This window comes from Arachis hypogaea, chromosome 12, assembly GCF_003086295.3.
Source record: "Arachis hypogaea cultivar Tifrunner chromosome 12, arahy.Tifrunner.gnm2.J5K5, whole genome shotgun sequence".
NCBI lineage: Eukaryota > Viridiplantae > Streptophyta > Magnoliopsida > Fabales > Fabaceae > Arachis > Arachis hypogaea.
In genome coordinates, this window is record NC_092047.1 from 13,063,552 (window position 1) to 13,076,792 (window position 13,241).

The 13,241-nt window shown below is 36.4% G+C and overlaps 2 protein-coding genes and 1 non-coding gene across 4 annotated transcripts; 1 reads left to right on the forward strand and 2 right to left on the reverse strand.

Moving 5' to 3' along the window:
* Positions 1-220: 220 nt before the first annotated feature.
* LOC112732032 (U1 spliceosomal RNA) lies at positions 221-381 on the reverse strand. The gene has a single exon (XR_003167774.1). It is a non-coding gene; the product is annotated as a U1 spliceosomal RNA (small nuclear RNA).
* A 2,838-nt stretch (positions 382-3,219) lies between these two features.
* Positions 3,220-7,713, reverse strand: LOC112726905 (uncharacterized). Of its 2 annotated transcripts, XM_025776461.3 has the most exons (9): positions 7,365-7,713; positions 6,315-6,408; positions 6,047-6,173; positions 5,884-5,925; positions 5,619-5,732; positions 4,476-4,674; positions 4,342-4,387; positions 4,054-4,129; positions 3,220-3,790 (listed from the first exon to the last, which is right to left on the reverse strand). In XM_025776461.3, the coding sequence occupies exons 2-9, from the start codon at positions 6,369-6,371 to the stop codon at positions 3,585-3,587; spliced, it is 867 nt and encodes a 288-aa protein (XP_025632246.1). In that variant the 5' UTR covers positions 6,372-6,408; positions 7,365-7,713; the 3' UTR covers positions 3,220-3,584. The 2 variants fall into 2 exon arrangements, with proteins under 2 accessions (XP_025632246.1, XP_025632248.1); XM_025776463.3 differs by lacking the exon at positions 5,884-5,925 and having other exon boundaries at positions 7,365-7,677.
* Positions 7,714-11,302: 3,589 nt separating this feature from the next.
* On the forward strand, positions 11,303-12,238 carry LOC112729708 (uncharacterized). Its single transcript, XM_025779869.1, has one exon. It carries the CDS (start codon positions 11,303-11,305, stop codon positions 12,236-12,238), a length of 936 nt encoding a protein of 311 aa, XP_025635654.1.
* The last annotated feature ends 1,003 nt before the right edge of the window (positions 12,239-13,241 follow it).

Consider the following 13,241-nt stretch of genomic DNA (forward strand, 5'->3'; position numbering starts at 1 on the left):
TGTACACATTGTACACTAAAGTCATTGGCTATTCATACTTTCTCAAAAATAAATTCGAATCATTATGGGTAACAATAAATCTACATAAACCTATTAACTCCTACATGAAAAGAAAAGAAAAAAAAATTGTTATTTCATTGAATGCAAAAAATTGAAATCCAAAAAACTGAAAAATTTAATGTAAAACATAATTTTATCATTCACATTAAACTCAGTTTAGATAGGGACCGCGCGAACGCAGGTCCCCACTACCACAAATTATGACGTAGGCTCCACCACTTGGGTAGACCTTAGGCGAGCACCCTTCCAAAGTGCAATGAAAGTCACCAGCCTAGGTCATGGGTCTTCTTGTTCACCCATTGACCCCGTCCAGGTAAGTATCCTTAAATTGTTATAGTGTCTCACTTTTTATAGCGTCTTATAGACTTCTCACCCTCCTCTTCACTCGATGTGGGACTTTAATGCCAGACACATTGCCTCTTGCCTCATGCTCTCGACGTGGGACTTGAATATTTCATTCAATGAACCCAATAAATAGCTGGTTATTAGTCTCTAGTTGAAGTGATTCTCAGTAATGAAATGTGAAAAAGAAAACTTTCACATTCCAACTTCCAAGAATGACAACATATTCAAAAGTCGGAAGACAAGAAAAACAAAATTACAAAAACGAAGTATCTGAAAAATGAAGAGAACCATTTTTATCAAAACTTATCAAATGATACCATACTTATTATTTTAGATGTTCATCTTTAATTTGTACCAGGAGAAAAAAGAATTAGAATATTTGGAGTCTTGCACAAATACTTAAAAAGCATATCTCAGATTACAATTTTTTTTCCCATTAGGATACATTAATTTATTTATTTATCTATTCTTATCTTACGTCATATTTTCATAGTTCCACAAAGTTCATTAACGGACATTTTTATATACTTTAGTGACAATCCAATTCAAGTACATATTGTTCTTCCTGATTAACAAATACCTTCAAAGTTAGTTATATTAGGTTAATTTCAAAATGATGATTAAATTGTATCCTTAACCTATAAATTAACACTTTTCATTGTACACTCACATAATTAATTGGGTAAGTTACCAAAATAAATTGTTTGGAAACCAATATTATCGAAATAAAATTTTTATAAATTGAAGACGCAAATGCAACTTTCATAAATCTATAGAAACCGCGAGAGCTATATTAGGTAATATACGTAAACCACGAGAGGAGTATAGCGGTTTATATTATAACACACCAAAAGAAGAAACTGCAGCACCCCTTCAGCGGATTCTTCACGAATTCCTAAGCTGCATAAACCGCGGTAAGAACTCATTATCTTAAAAGTTTTTATAGACACAAACGTTTGATGTGACGACAATGAAACTCATTCAAATTAATTATTTGAGTTGCATCTAACATGCTAATTTCACAGTTTGCAACGGGATGGTTTACACAAAACATGCTCAATTGTATTAGACAACGTATCATGGTGAGGTTTTTATTAGTATTCCCAAAGCCTGGTGCAGAGAATTTACTCAAATCTGCCACCGCAAAGTTTGAAAAAATAAAAAGGGACTACAATAAATTGCCACAAAGTCTTCAGTTTGATTGAGAAATTTTTGATATTTTTTTAAGAGAAGTTATTATAATTTTTTGTGTGGAACATATAGGTTTGGAAAAGAAAGGTGAGGCTGACAATGTTGATGATGAAGAAATGGCAGCAGCTGAGACTAATAATAGTGATGAAGAATGGGATGCTTATGCAGAATTTGATCTGGTAATTGTTATTTATACTCTCTGTGATTTTTAAGTTTTTCTCAATAGATTATATTATCAATGGCTTTTGACTTTTAATTTGTGTTGTTGACTCTTGTTGTAGGTTGGAGATTGTGAAATACCTCAGCCGTCTCATTCTAGTATCTTTTTATATGTGAACTCTAATTTTTCATGTTTAATACTCAACTCTCATTATTGGTTATTACCTGACACCGGTTTAATATGAAAGATAAATCATAGTGCACTACCATTTTCTTCTAATGTCATGTTTAATATATATGTGTGGAGATGTTGTGGGCACTTTTGAGTTCCTTTATAATGATTAGATCTCAGCATGGAGAATCTTTCAAGAACATTTACAGGAGCTTTTTGTTAGCTTTTCCTCTAATGAAAATGACAATAACAAAGCACAGGAGATAGGAATTGATGAAGAGTATCAGATATACAAGGAAGACTGACAAAAACAACTCTGATGAATGATTGTTGCTGCTATATAAAATTGGCAGATGCACGTATCTCCTAGAATATTTTTTCATGTAAAGTAGTAGAGTGGTAGAAAGAGAATGATGACAATTGCATAAACCGCTATACCCCTACCGTGGTTTATGTAATTTAGGAATTCGTGCAGAAACTGTTGGAAGGGTGCTGCAGTTTCTTTTTTGGTATGTTATAACATAAACCGCTATACCCTCTCGCGATTTCTATAGATCTTTGAAAGTTGCATTTGCGTATGTAATGTTTAAAAGTTGTATTTCGGTAATATTGATTTTCAAACAATTTATTTTGGTAACTTGCCCTAAACATTTTGCATCAGAATAAATTAATCTATTTATTTTGTCTGTTCTTATCTTAGGACATATTTTTCATACAAACATGTTTATCTACTTTAGTGACAATCCAGTTTCTTGCTAATTTAGAAGTTAACCTTGCAAATCCTGGACTCACCTTTGCCTATATATGGAAAAAGGAAGTGCTTTACATCAATACATGTTTATAATTAAATTCCATCAAAGAAGTGACATTCACAACAATAGCACATTAGAATTGACAAAAAAAAAAAAAAAAAAAACCGATTTTACAATATATTTCTTATAATTCATATATATATATAAAGAAAATATTCTTGATACATAAACATAGCAACATTATTTTAAAATTTATTAGTCATTATTATATAATCATTATTTGTTAAATTCTGCCAAATGTTAAAAAACAAAAACATGCATTCTAATACGTAATTTCTAATTTGGCTTTGACAACAAACTCGATCAAAACCCCTTGTCATTTTATAAGTTTTTACAATTTTAATTTTTTAAAAATAATTTTACCTGCAACACCAAGCCCTATGGTGAATAATGATGATCAAGTTTAAGCGACAAAACTACAATGTTTTTATTAAATATTAACCATTAGATCCAGTGGGTAAAAAGAACTTGTGATCTGAATTTACTGAAATATTTATCTCTAATTTTTTAACTGAAATATTTAAAGGTAAACACACTTCATGTTTTCCTTTTTGGCTCTCAAATTTCAGAAATTTTGACATATCCTCATGCTAATATTTACACATATATGTATATTATGGTGAACTTTTCCTGTAAATTATAACCCTATGCCCTTTGCAGCTTAGCTTCTACCTCCAATAAATAGCTAACAAGGCAACAAGGGAAGAACAGAACATATCATTGATACCAAAGTGGATTAGATGGGAAGAAAAAACAAAAGGGCCTATAAGGCCATAATTACCCTGTAAAGCATGAATTCCACATATTATTCAGGAACTCCAGCTCAAATGTTTGCCTTCAATAGTTCAATCTTCATTATCCTCGTTGTCGTCCAGAAGTAGTTGTTGCAGCTCCTGGTCATCCATTTCATCCTCTCCGCATCCAGTTTGTTTATAAAAATTTTCTTTCTGCTCGTTCCAGTCGTCAGTGATCTTTTTCACAACATCTCCTATCAGTTCCTTATCTTCTGATAGGTGCTTTATGTTTGTAACATCTAAAACATTACTTGCTTCTTCATCAGGGGAAGAAACCAGAAGGAAAAAAAAAAATTCAAAATCACATAAAGTTACAAAAATCACCATGCCAAAGAGAATGTAGAAACAGAAGGAAAAAATGGTTAAGAATGAAATAGCCATGTTTTCTTCTTAATACAAGTTATATTATACACTGGCCTGGGTTGTAGGCCTTTTCCTCTGATAGGATGTTAAGAAATGAACACTGGACTTTCGAAACCTTCAACCTATACAATGATGCAGAAAGAAAAGGGAGAAATACCTGCAATGGCTACATTCTTGGCCTGGGCATATTCGGATGACATTTTCTGCAGCTTTCCAAGGTCAACTTCCATACCCTGGCAAGTCAAAAGTCGAAAGAAAGTTAACTTTTAAATACTTTCGAATGCTTTTACTTGCGCTCAAAGCCTCAACTCAAGCTGGAGGAATTAGTTAGTACAAAAAGCATGTTATACAATTTACAGATAATTATTTGATCTATTTGATCTAATTGTAAAACAGGAAGGATATTGGATAATTTTTGCGAGTCACAAAGCACCCAGATACTTACAAGGTCCATGTGAACATAGTTGTCAATTGGTGTGCTATGAAATAATCTGTCAGGAATGGGAAAACATCAACACAGTGAGTTGTTATATAACCACACTATCATGAATTTAGTATCAGTGTAATATGGTTGTTTACTTTTCATATGCAATTTTGATACGAGCATTCTGCAATTGTTGTAGTTCGTTAACCGTCTCTCTGACGGAATCCTCCGTTAAGTCAACAGCACCAAAAAGGAACATGTTTCTACCCAGCATTCTTTTTACCAAAGGAGGTACCACTTTAATATCATTTGCTTTTGCATCCACCACAAGGGTTCTGAGTTTCTTTACCTCTCCTGTGTACATGGACACACTTAAGCATGTTTTTTTTTTTTAAATGTCAACAATTATTAATAGAAAAAATGAGGGGTTAAGAAAGTTGTGAAGCATCAAGTTGCACAATACACAACACATAAAAATTAAATGGGGCTGTTTCAGTAATAGATCAATTTGATGACGCTCGTGCTTTATTAGAGAAACACTGATAAAAAACATATAAGAAAAGACATATATGCATGAGCCTATTCTGTTAACAACATAAAACAACAGTAGAGCCTGTTCCCACAAGAGGGGGTCACTTACATGGATTATATGATGCAAGTATGGTGCCAAAGAATAAAAAGACAGTGGCGAGGTTGACAACATATAACACCTCACTAAAATTCATCAGCACAAATCAAACATGTTATTGGCCATTATATAGGTGATGATGATAAAAAATGAAAAAAAGTTTTGATCTATCTTTAAACCATAACTCCACAAAAGCATGAATGCCCTATATTGAATAGCTAAGTTCTGCATTATGCAAAATTTTTCCCTTTTGAGGAAGTACACAAGATGCCAGAGCAAAAGCATGTGTAATATTCTGTATTATATGACATTATGATTATGAGTACTAAATGACAAATTGTAATCCTACGAAATCACACACACACACAATTGCAAACAGATAGAAACGAGTTTAGCTCATTAAGCTCAATTGCATAAATACAAAATCACAATCAAGCAGTTCTGGATAAATCAACTTTTCTCAATCACTAATTCACTACATTAATAAAAAAATAGAATTTGATAAGTATAGAAGAAGCTACAAGGCTGGAATTTGAATTGTACAATTCACAAATAGATCATTGAAAATATTTAACGTGTTCTACAAATACTAAGTCTTTGACGATTCAAAATGCATCAAATAACATTAGATCCATTAATCATAATCATTTAAGCTTAGAAATTAACATACCAAGGGATAGATAGACTTTGAAAGGAGGTTTAAATGGTTGAGTCTCATAAAGACAGTAGAGGCAATAAAGGCCGCCCAATCTATGTGATAAAGAAGCAGTACCACACATGTAACCTGCATAGGAACATAAAGAGAGTTTGTATACTAAAATAAAGACATAAAGCTAATAACGTGAAATTTTCTACGCTTGAAAATGTGATCATCATCACACAGTATTGGGATTTTCATAGATATATAAACTTTAGTTTAAGTTTGCATCTCTTACATTTTACATTTGTGACTTCTACTTGTGGAATTTCTTTCAGGTCTTGGCACAAAATAAAACCATTAAAACACAAATCACCAACAACATTGATTGAAAATTCCAAATTTAACAAACAAGCTTGTATTTCTGTTTAAAACAGTTACCATGGAATCTAAACACTTACCTATACATTGAGCATACAGAGATTGCATGAAGAAGGCAAGGTTGCTAGCAGGACTAGATTCATAAATGTAGGAGAACTTCTTAGAAAGCCATACTCTCTTCATATCAGCCAAAGTAGTTGACTCATTCTGCGAATTCCAGAGTAAAAATTTATGGCTAACAATATATAATTAAAAAAAAAACCCTAAAGATTGCAATTTGCAAGCACCTTGAACTTACAAACAAAACCAACACAGGAAGTAAACACAGGTCAAATATTTTAACAATACCTGAGTGAATTCACCAATTAGTTCATCAATGTCACGCTTGAAAAAATCAATATTCATAGTTATAGGAATTCAAATTGGGCCTGAAAACTTGCACCTGAAACCATTAACAGAAGATAAGATATAATATAACATCACAAAGGTGATGAACATAGTAACTAAGACACCAAAAGTAACTAGAATATGAAATCAGAAATTTCAGAACCAGTAATTACAAGAGTGAATAGTGCAAAACTCAGGCTAGAATACACAAATAAATAAATACTATAAAATGGAGAAAAGGAGAAGACCTATCTGCCACGAAGCAACAACGAAAGGTAATGACCGACTAAGAGAGAAGGTTCCATCAGAACCGAACCGGTAATCAATCTAGTCATTTGACCGGGTCACCGGATCACTAGTTCAACCGGTGGGTCACTGATTCACCCGATTAATAAAAAATTAAAATAATGTCTTAAAATTTAGATTAAATAATAATCACAAAATTAACTAGATATCATAGCTTAACTTTAACCTTAAGAGACATTATTGGTTTATAATTCTTAAACCAAACATAAAAATTAAAATATATAAAATGTACAATTCTCAATTGAAATACCCAAAAAAAAGGTAAATGAATATACACCTACAATATTACAAAAGAAGAAAAGAAAATGAAACTACAACCTAGATAAGAAATTAAGAATTAATGAACTACACCATCAACCAGCTTCACTCCACCGTAATAATCCTTGCATTCAAACATATGTGGGAAAGAAGTAGCAAAATGTTCTTTGGGGTTCCCATTACACTGATGCTGAGGTGGAACATGGTAACAAGGCTCAGGTGACTAGTCCATATAGTCACCAACACATCACATAAACTTGCTCAGGTTAACAGCAACAACTCTAAAATTTGCTCAGGTTCACCGAAATTAACATTGAACCAGAGAAAGAACAGCAATAAAAACTCTAAAAACTAAATAAAACAGCAACAATCACATTCAACAACCACCAGATTCACTGAAATCAACATTGAACTAGCGAAAGAAGAGGGTCGAAAACTGGAGCTCACCTGGTTGAGAAGACGACCACCACCACCACCCGAGGGAGCAGATGCTGCTTCACTGGTTCCGACGAAGCGAACGCAGGGGCACGGTGAGAGACCGAGAGAGCGACGAGGTGAAAGACCCAGAGACTGAGAGTGACGAACTGACGACTGATGAGGTGAGGGGAGAGACGAGAGAGTGACGAGGTGAGGTTGAGGGGCTGCCGACGCCGAGCTCGAGAGAGCAGAGAGACGAGGCTGGCTGGGGTTACCGGGAGGGGGGTGGTTGCACTCACAGTCTCGATTAGTGGCTTAGGGTTCATTCAAATAGTAAGGGGCCGTTTCAGAAAAAAAAAAATTAAAAATAAATAATAAACCTGACCCGGACCGGATTGGATTAACCGGCCGGGTCATAGGTTCACATAAAATCTGTCGGATCAAACCAGATTTTGTCGGGTTTGTTACATGAACGGTTTAATGAGTGATTCGGTCCGGTTAAATAATAAATTTTTTGTCGAACTGACTAGGTCGAGCCGGACCTGATAACTATGTTTCCAGCTAACAGACAAGATAGAACAAATAAAGATGTCAGGCGACGAGAAAAAGCACGAAGAAGTGCCTGATGGTGACGCCGTGACGGTGACGGTAACGGAGGCACGGTGAAAATTTTTGGGATGCCCAGTTACTTTGTTTAGTCTATTGGGCTTACTATTGTTTTGTTAGGCATGTGTAATCTATTTGTGTCCGTATGTTTTTATTAGGATTTTAGTCTTCGGCCAGTGAAAAACAAACAAAAACACACATTTGAGTAATCTTATGTAAAAATTTGAATACTAAATTACCAAACAAAAAAATTGAATACTTTATTTATTTTTTATTCTAGAGTTTTGAAAGTTTTGTTCAACACTTTTTTTGTTTAATAACAATTTCATAGTAATATAAAATTCTAATGGAGGTTTACCAAAAAATATTTTTAACAGAGACTAAAAGTTTTTTTTAGGCTTTTTTAAATACATTTTCATAAATAAATATATATATAATTAGTTAACAGTACTATAAATTTCTAAAAATAACTAACAATAATTACAATTCTAAATTAAGCTCTAAATAATAATTTTAGGACTAGCAATGTATTGGGTAAGAAAGGATTTGGATTATTTTAAATTTTAGTTCTATTCATGTGTTTAAATTATTTCTAAAATTTAACTTTATCCTATCTGCAAACTCTAATCGTACTTGCACCCTAAATTTCTTTATCTAACTTTATCTATAATAAATTTTTTTTAATCAAATAAAAAATACAAAATAAAGTTCATATTAAAATTAAAGCAATAAAATTATAATGAAATCTATGTTAAAATTACAAAAGGGAAAGGAGGTAAGTTTCATCTTCATCAACTTTATTATTTGATTTTCCATGGTATCTTTAACTCAGCAGGACAATGACTATTTCTTCGCAAATTGGATTTAAGAGTTTGTTGTTGGCGAATGAATTGTTGTATGCGTAAAGCGCAACTAAAACTGGAATATTAGGACTTAGTATTGTGTTTAGTGGCCAAATACTATAACTAAAATTTCAATCTTGGAATACAATTTCAATCCTTTCAGTACCTCTAAAAAGTAGAAACACAAAGGACTAAAATTTATGGGGATAGATACTAAAACTTTAACAATATTTTTTTCTTATAACTAATAGTTTTTTAATAAATATTTTTATTTTATCTCCATATTTATCTTAAACCAAATAGGATATTAAGGCATAACTCAATCATTTACACTTTACACCAAATATAATACAGAGACTTAATTTAGTCTTAATTTCTTAATTTCTGTTTCTTAGGCTCAATTTTCCTTCTAAATATGGCCTAAAAGACATCTAAATAAATTTTGCTTCTTTTCTTTTCCTTTTTGCTAATAATATTTACTTCTATTTGTTTATCATGAAAATTTATTTATTTTTTATAATTCTTTAAATGATACTAAATGTTAAATTTTGATTTTCCACAATAACAATGGATAAGAAATAAATTATCAATTAAATAAATTAATTTCATGAAATTTATACAAAAATCAAATTTAAATAATTTTTTCTTTCACTTAATTACAAAAAAATTAAGAAGAAAAATTTTAACTTAATTTCAACCCAAGAGTCATTCACACTACATAAACTTTACATAATGAGACTCTCCTTATAGTCATAGAAGAAAAAGTATAGGGAGAGTAACTTTATTAAATTCTGGCCAACATGTAACCAACAAAAGAAAAGTGAGTAATCTCACACCATTAAAATCATTATTGATGGTTATTTGATGGTTACAAATCACAAAAGTTACTGCCCCTAGCACCTCTCGTCATAGAATTATTCTTTGTTCGTCTTTTTTAGTTATTTTAAGGGCAATTTTCTTAATTAAACTGTTTCAACTTCAATATTACGCAAATACATTGTTTTCAAATCTAATACGCAATTGCATTGTTTCACATTTCTAAATAAATCGCTACTGGCAGTAGCGGTTTACAGGTCTACAGAAACTGCTACAACCAGCCGCGGTTTACGTGCATTAGGGCTAAGTCATAAACCGCTGCTGCCAGCAGCGGTTTATGTGTGTGCGTGTGAGATAGTAAACCGCTAGAGCCTATAGCGGTTTACGTTGAGGATGCTGAATGGGGCTACCTATATAAACTATGGAGGGGCCAAATGTGGAGAGGTAGAGTATTATTCACAAATGGAGGGGGAGGAGAGTTTTGTGGCTCTGGTTCACTGCTCTGGAAAAATTCAAAAGAGCAAAAGGCATGGTGTGAAATTCACAGATAGAGAACCGCTTAGTATTTTTATCAGATCGTCGAGTACATTGGCAGAGATTAAGCTAAGCATATTACGGAAGCTCGGTACCTATGGGACGAAGTGGGTAAAAAAGTTATTTTACAAGATTCCAATAGCCGTTGATTCAACTAGTGTGAGATATGAGACCTTCGTCATAGGGTCGGATGAAGACCTGCAGGTCTTGTTTCACTGCAGGCGTAGTTTTCTGGAGGTGAGGGTACCTGAGCTGCTTGCGAAGTTGGAAGATGGTGTGGATAGCTCTGGGGCATCGGCACCGAATCCTCAGTCGACCACAGCCGGTGGTGCCTCGACATCGATGTCTGTGGTAGCAGCGGCAGTTCTGATTCCTGAGCCCGAACATGCTGGGGCTGTTCATGCATATGTGGCTCATGTTGTGCCTGATTTTGAATTTGATGCCGGTCCGGATCGAGTTGAGAATGCGCTGTGTGACGATGATTCGGATGAGGAGCCGGTAGATATTGGTGGGGACAGTGATGATGATATTCCAAGAGGTACACGTACTATCCATGGAGGTTCCGGTTCTGGAACACAAGAGTATCCTCCCCACCTCTCTTCGTTGAACTTGGAAGCCATCGGCCAACACCAGAATGTAGATGCAACATTCGATGGGCAGGGGATGCATGATGGGGCACCTATGACTGAATTTCAGATTGGCCAATCGTTCCAGAGTAAGGAGGAAGTCGTTCTGAGCGTAAAAGATTACAGTATCCGGCGTGGAGTTGAGTACAAGGTTATGGAGTCAGACAATCTGAAATACCAAGGGAGATGCAAGGAGTTTGGTAATGGGTGCACATGGTTGATTCGAATAGTCATGCAGAAAAGGAAGAGCACATGGGAAGTTAGGAGGTACAACGGACCACACACGTGTATGGCCACATCGATATCGAGCGATCACAAGTAGCTTGATTATCATGTCATCTGTGCGAGAATCTTTCCATTGGTTAGAGATGATGCGTCGGTATCGATTAAGGTGTTGCAATAGGCAACTGAGGCGACATATGGATTCAGGCCTAGTTATCGGAAGGTGTGGTTGGCGAAGCAGAAGGCAGTATCGCAGATATATGGCGATTAGGAGGAGTCGTATGCGAATCTGCCTCGATGGATCCTTGGGGTCACATGCACCATGGAAGGTTCCGTTGCTCTGCTGAAGACCTCCCCGGTTAGACTGGGTGACCAAGTTGATGAAGATAGAGTCTACTTTCATCGCATGTTTTGGACATTCCCTCCATGTATTGAGGCATTTCGCCACTGTAAGCCGCTCGTAAGCATCGACGGAACACACCTCTATGGCAAGTATGGCGGGACATTGTTGTTGGCGATCGCTCAGGATGGTAACTCGAATATCTTGCCTGTTACGTTTGCACTCGTGGAGGGGGAAAATGCAGAGTCTTGGTCATACTTTCTATCTAACCTTAGAAGACATGTTACTCCACAGCAAGGTATTATCGTGATCTCTGATAGACACAACGGGATCAAGGCTGCACTAGAGTCCCCCGATAGTGGTTGGCGACCTCCCCATGCTTATCGGGCATTTTGTATTCGACATGTTACTGCAAATTTTGCCCTTACTTTCAAGGGACAAGATGCAAGGAGGTGGTTGGTAAATGCCGCTTATGCAAAGACGGAAGCAGAATTTGACTATTGGTTTGATATAATGAGGACAGAGAACCAGGCCATGTGCGATTGGGCAAACAGAATGGAGTATGAGAGGTGGACACAGCACAAGGATGGGGGAAGACGATATAGTCACATGACGACCAATATATCTGAGTGTGTGAACTCTGTTTTGAAGGGCACAAGAAATCTACCAGTGACGTCCCTGGTTAAGTCGACATATCTCCGGCTGGCGGAGTTGTTTGTTGTCTGGGGGCAGACGGCAGAGGCACAGTTAGGGTCCGGGCACCGGTTTTCGCAGGCACTAGTTAAGGCCATTGAGCGTAACCTGAAGGATTCAAGGTGCTTCACCGTGACTGTGTTCGATAGGCATCACCTTGACTATACGGTAGCTGAGACTACTCCCACTGGCAAATTCTCGTTGGGTAGCTATCGGTTTCTCTAAAGGATCGCACCTGCGATTGTGGATACTTCCAGGCGCTGCACTACCCCTGTTGCCATGCCCTCGCATGCTGTGCGCAGTCACGGCTAGATTAGGCCACTTATGTCGATGAAGTGTACACCATGTCTGAGGTCTTTAAGGTGTATCATATGTCCTTTGCACCTTGTATTCCAGAGGGGCTTTGGCCCCCGTATGACGGTCCGACTGTGATTCCTGACCCTGGCATGAGAATGGTAAGAGAAGGACGACCACGCTCCACCCTAACTAGTATAATACTTACATCACGAGCGGTCAAGCGATCCAATGCAAGCCGATAGCTTATGACCCTCTGTTCCTTGCCATCGTTCAGAGGTAAGTATGCAGACCACCTAATTGTAAATCATATGAGACACAAACTTGAAAAACCGCGCTAAAAATTTTTAAGCATTAAAAAAATATAACCCATACCTGGATGCCAGCGGGAAAGAGAAAACCTCAAAGCCGGACGGCCTCAAAGTCGGAAACTGCCAGAATATCCAACTCTGCAGCAACTGGAGGGGACCCGCAAGGTTAGTCACATTTCTGTTCGCTACCCGACACATGCATCGGTACAACCAAGCCAAAGCGGCCGACCCCCAGCTCTACCTCCCCATGTCATCAAAGTTTGCCACAAATGGCAACCACCGTATATGTACCTTGTTCGCACTCTTGTCCCCAAATAACTGAGTCGATAACAGCATCATGATGTAGGCACGTGCATAGATGCGGACAGTCTCCTCGGTCGCATTTGGTGGTAGCACCCTAAACCTCTCGTGGAACCATGTAAAGTGTACTGTCATCTGCTTGACCTTATTCGGTGGAGGCCGCTCACCGAATAGGTCCTCAAACCACTCCCAAGCTGGTCGGCCACCCTCCATGTATTTCTCAAACTCACCAAGGCAACCACTCACAGTCTCCCCATCCACAGGCAGCCCTAGCTGAAATGCCACGTCTTGCAATGTCATTGTGCACTCTCCGAAAGGCATAT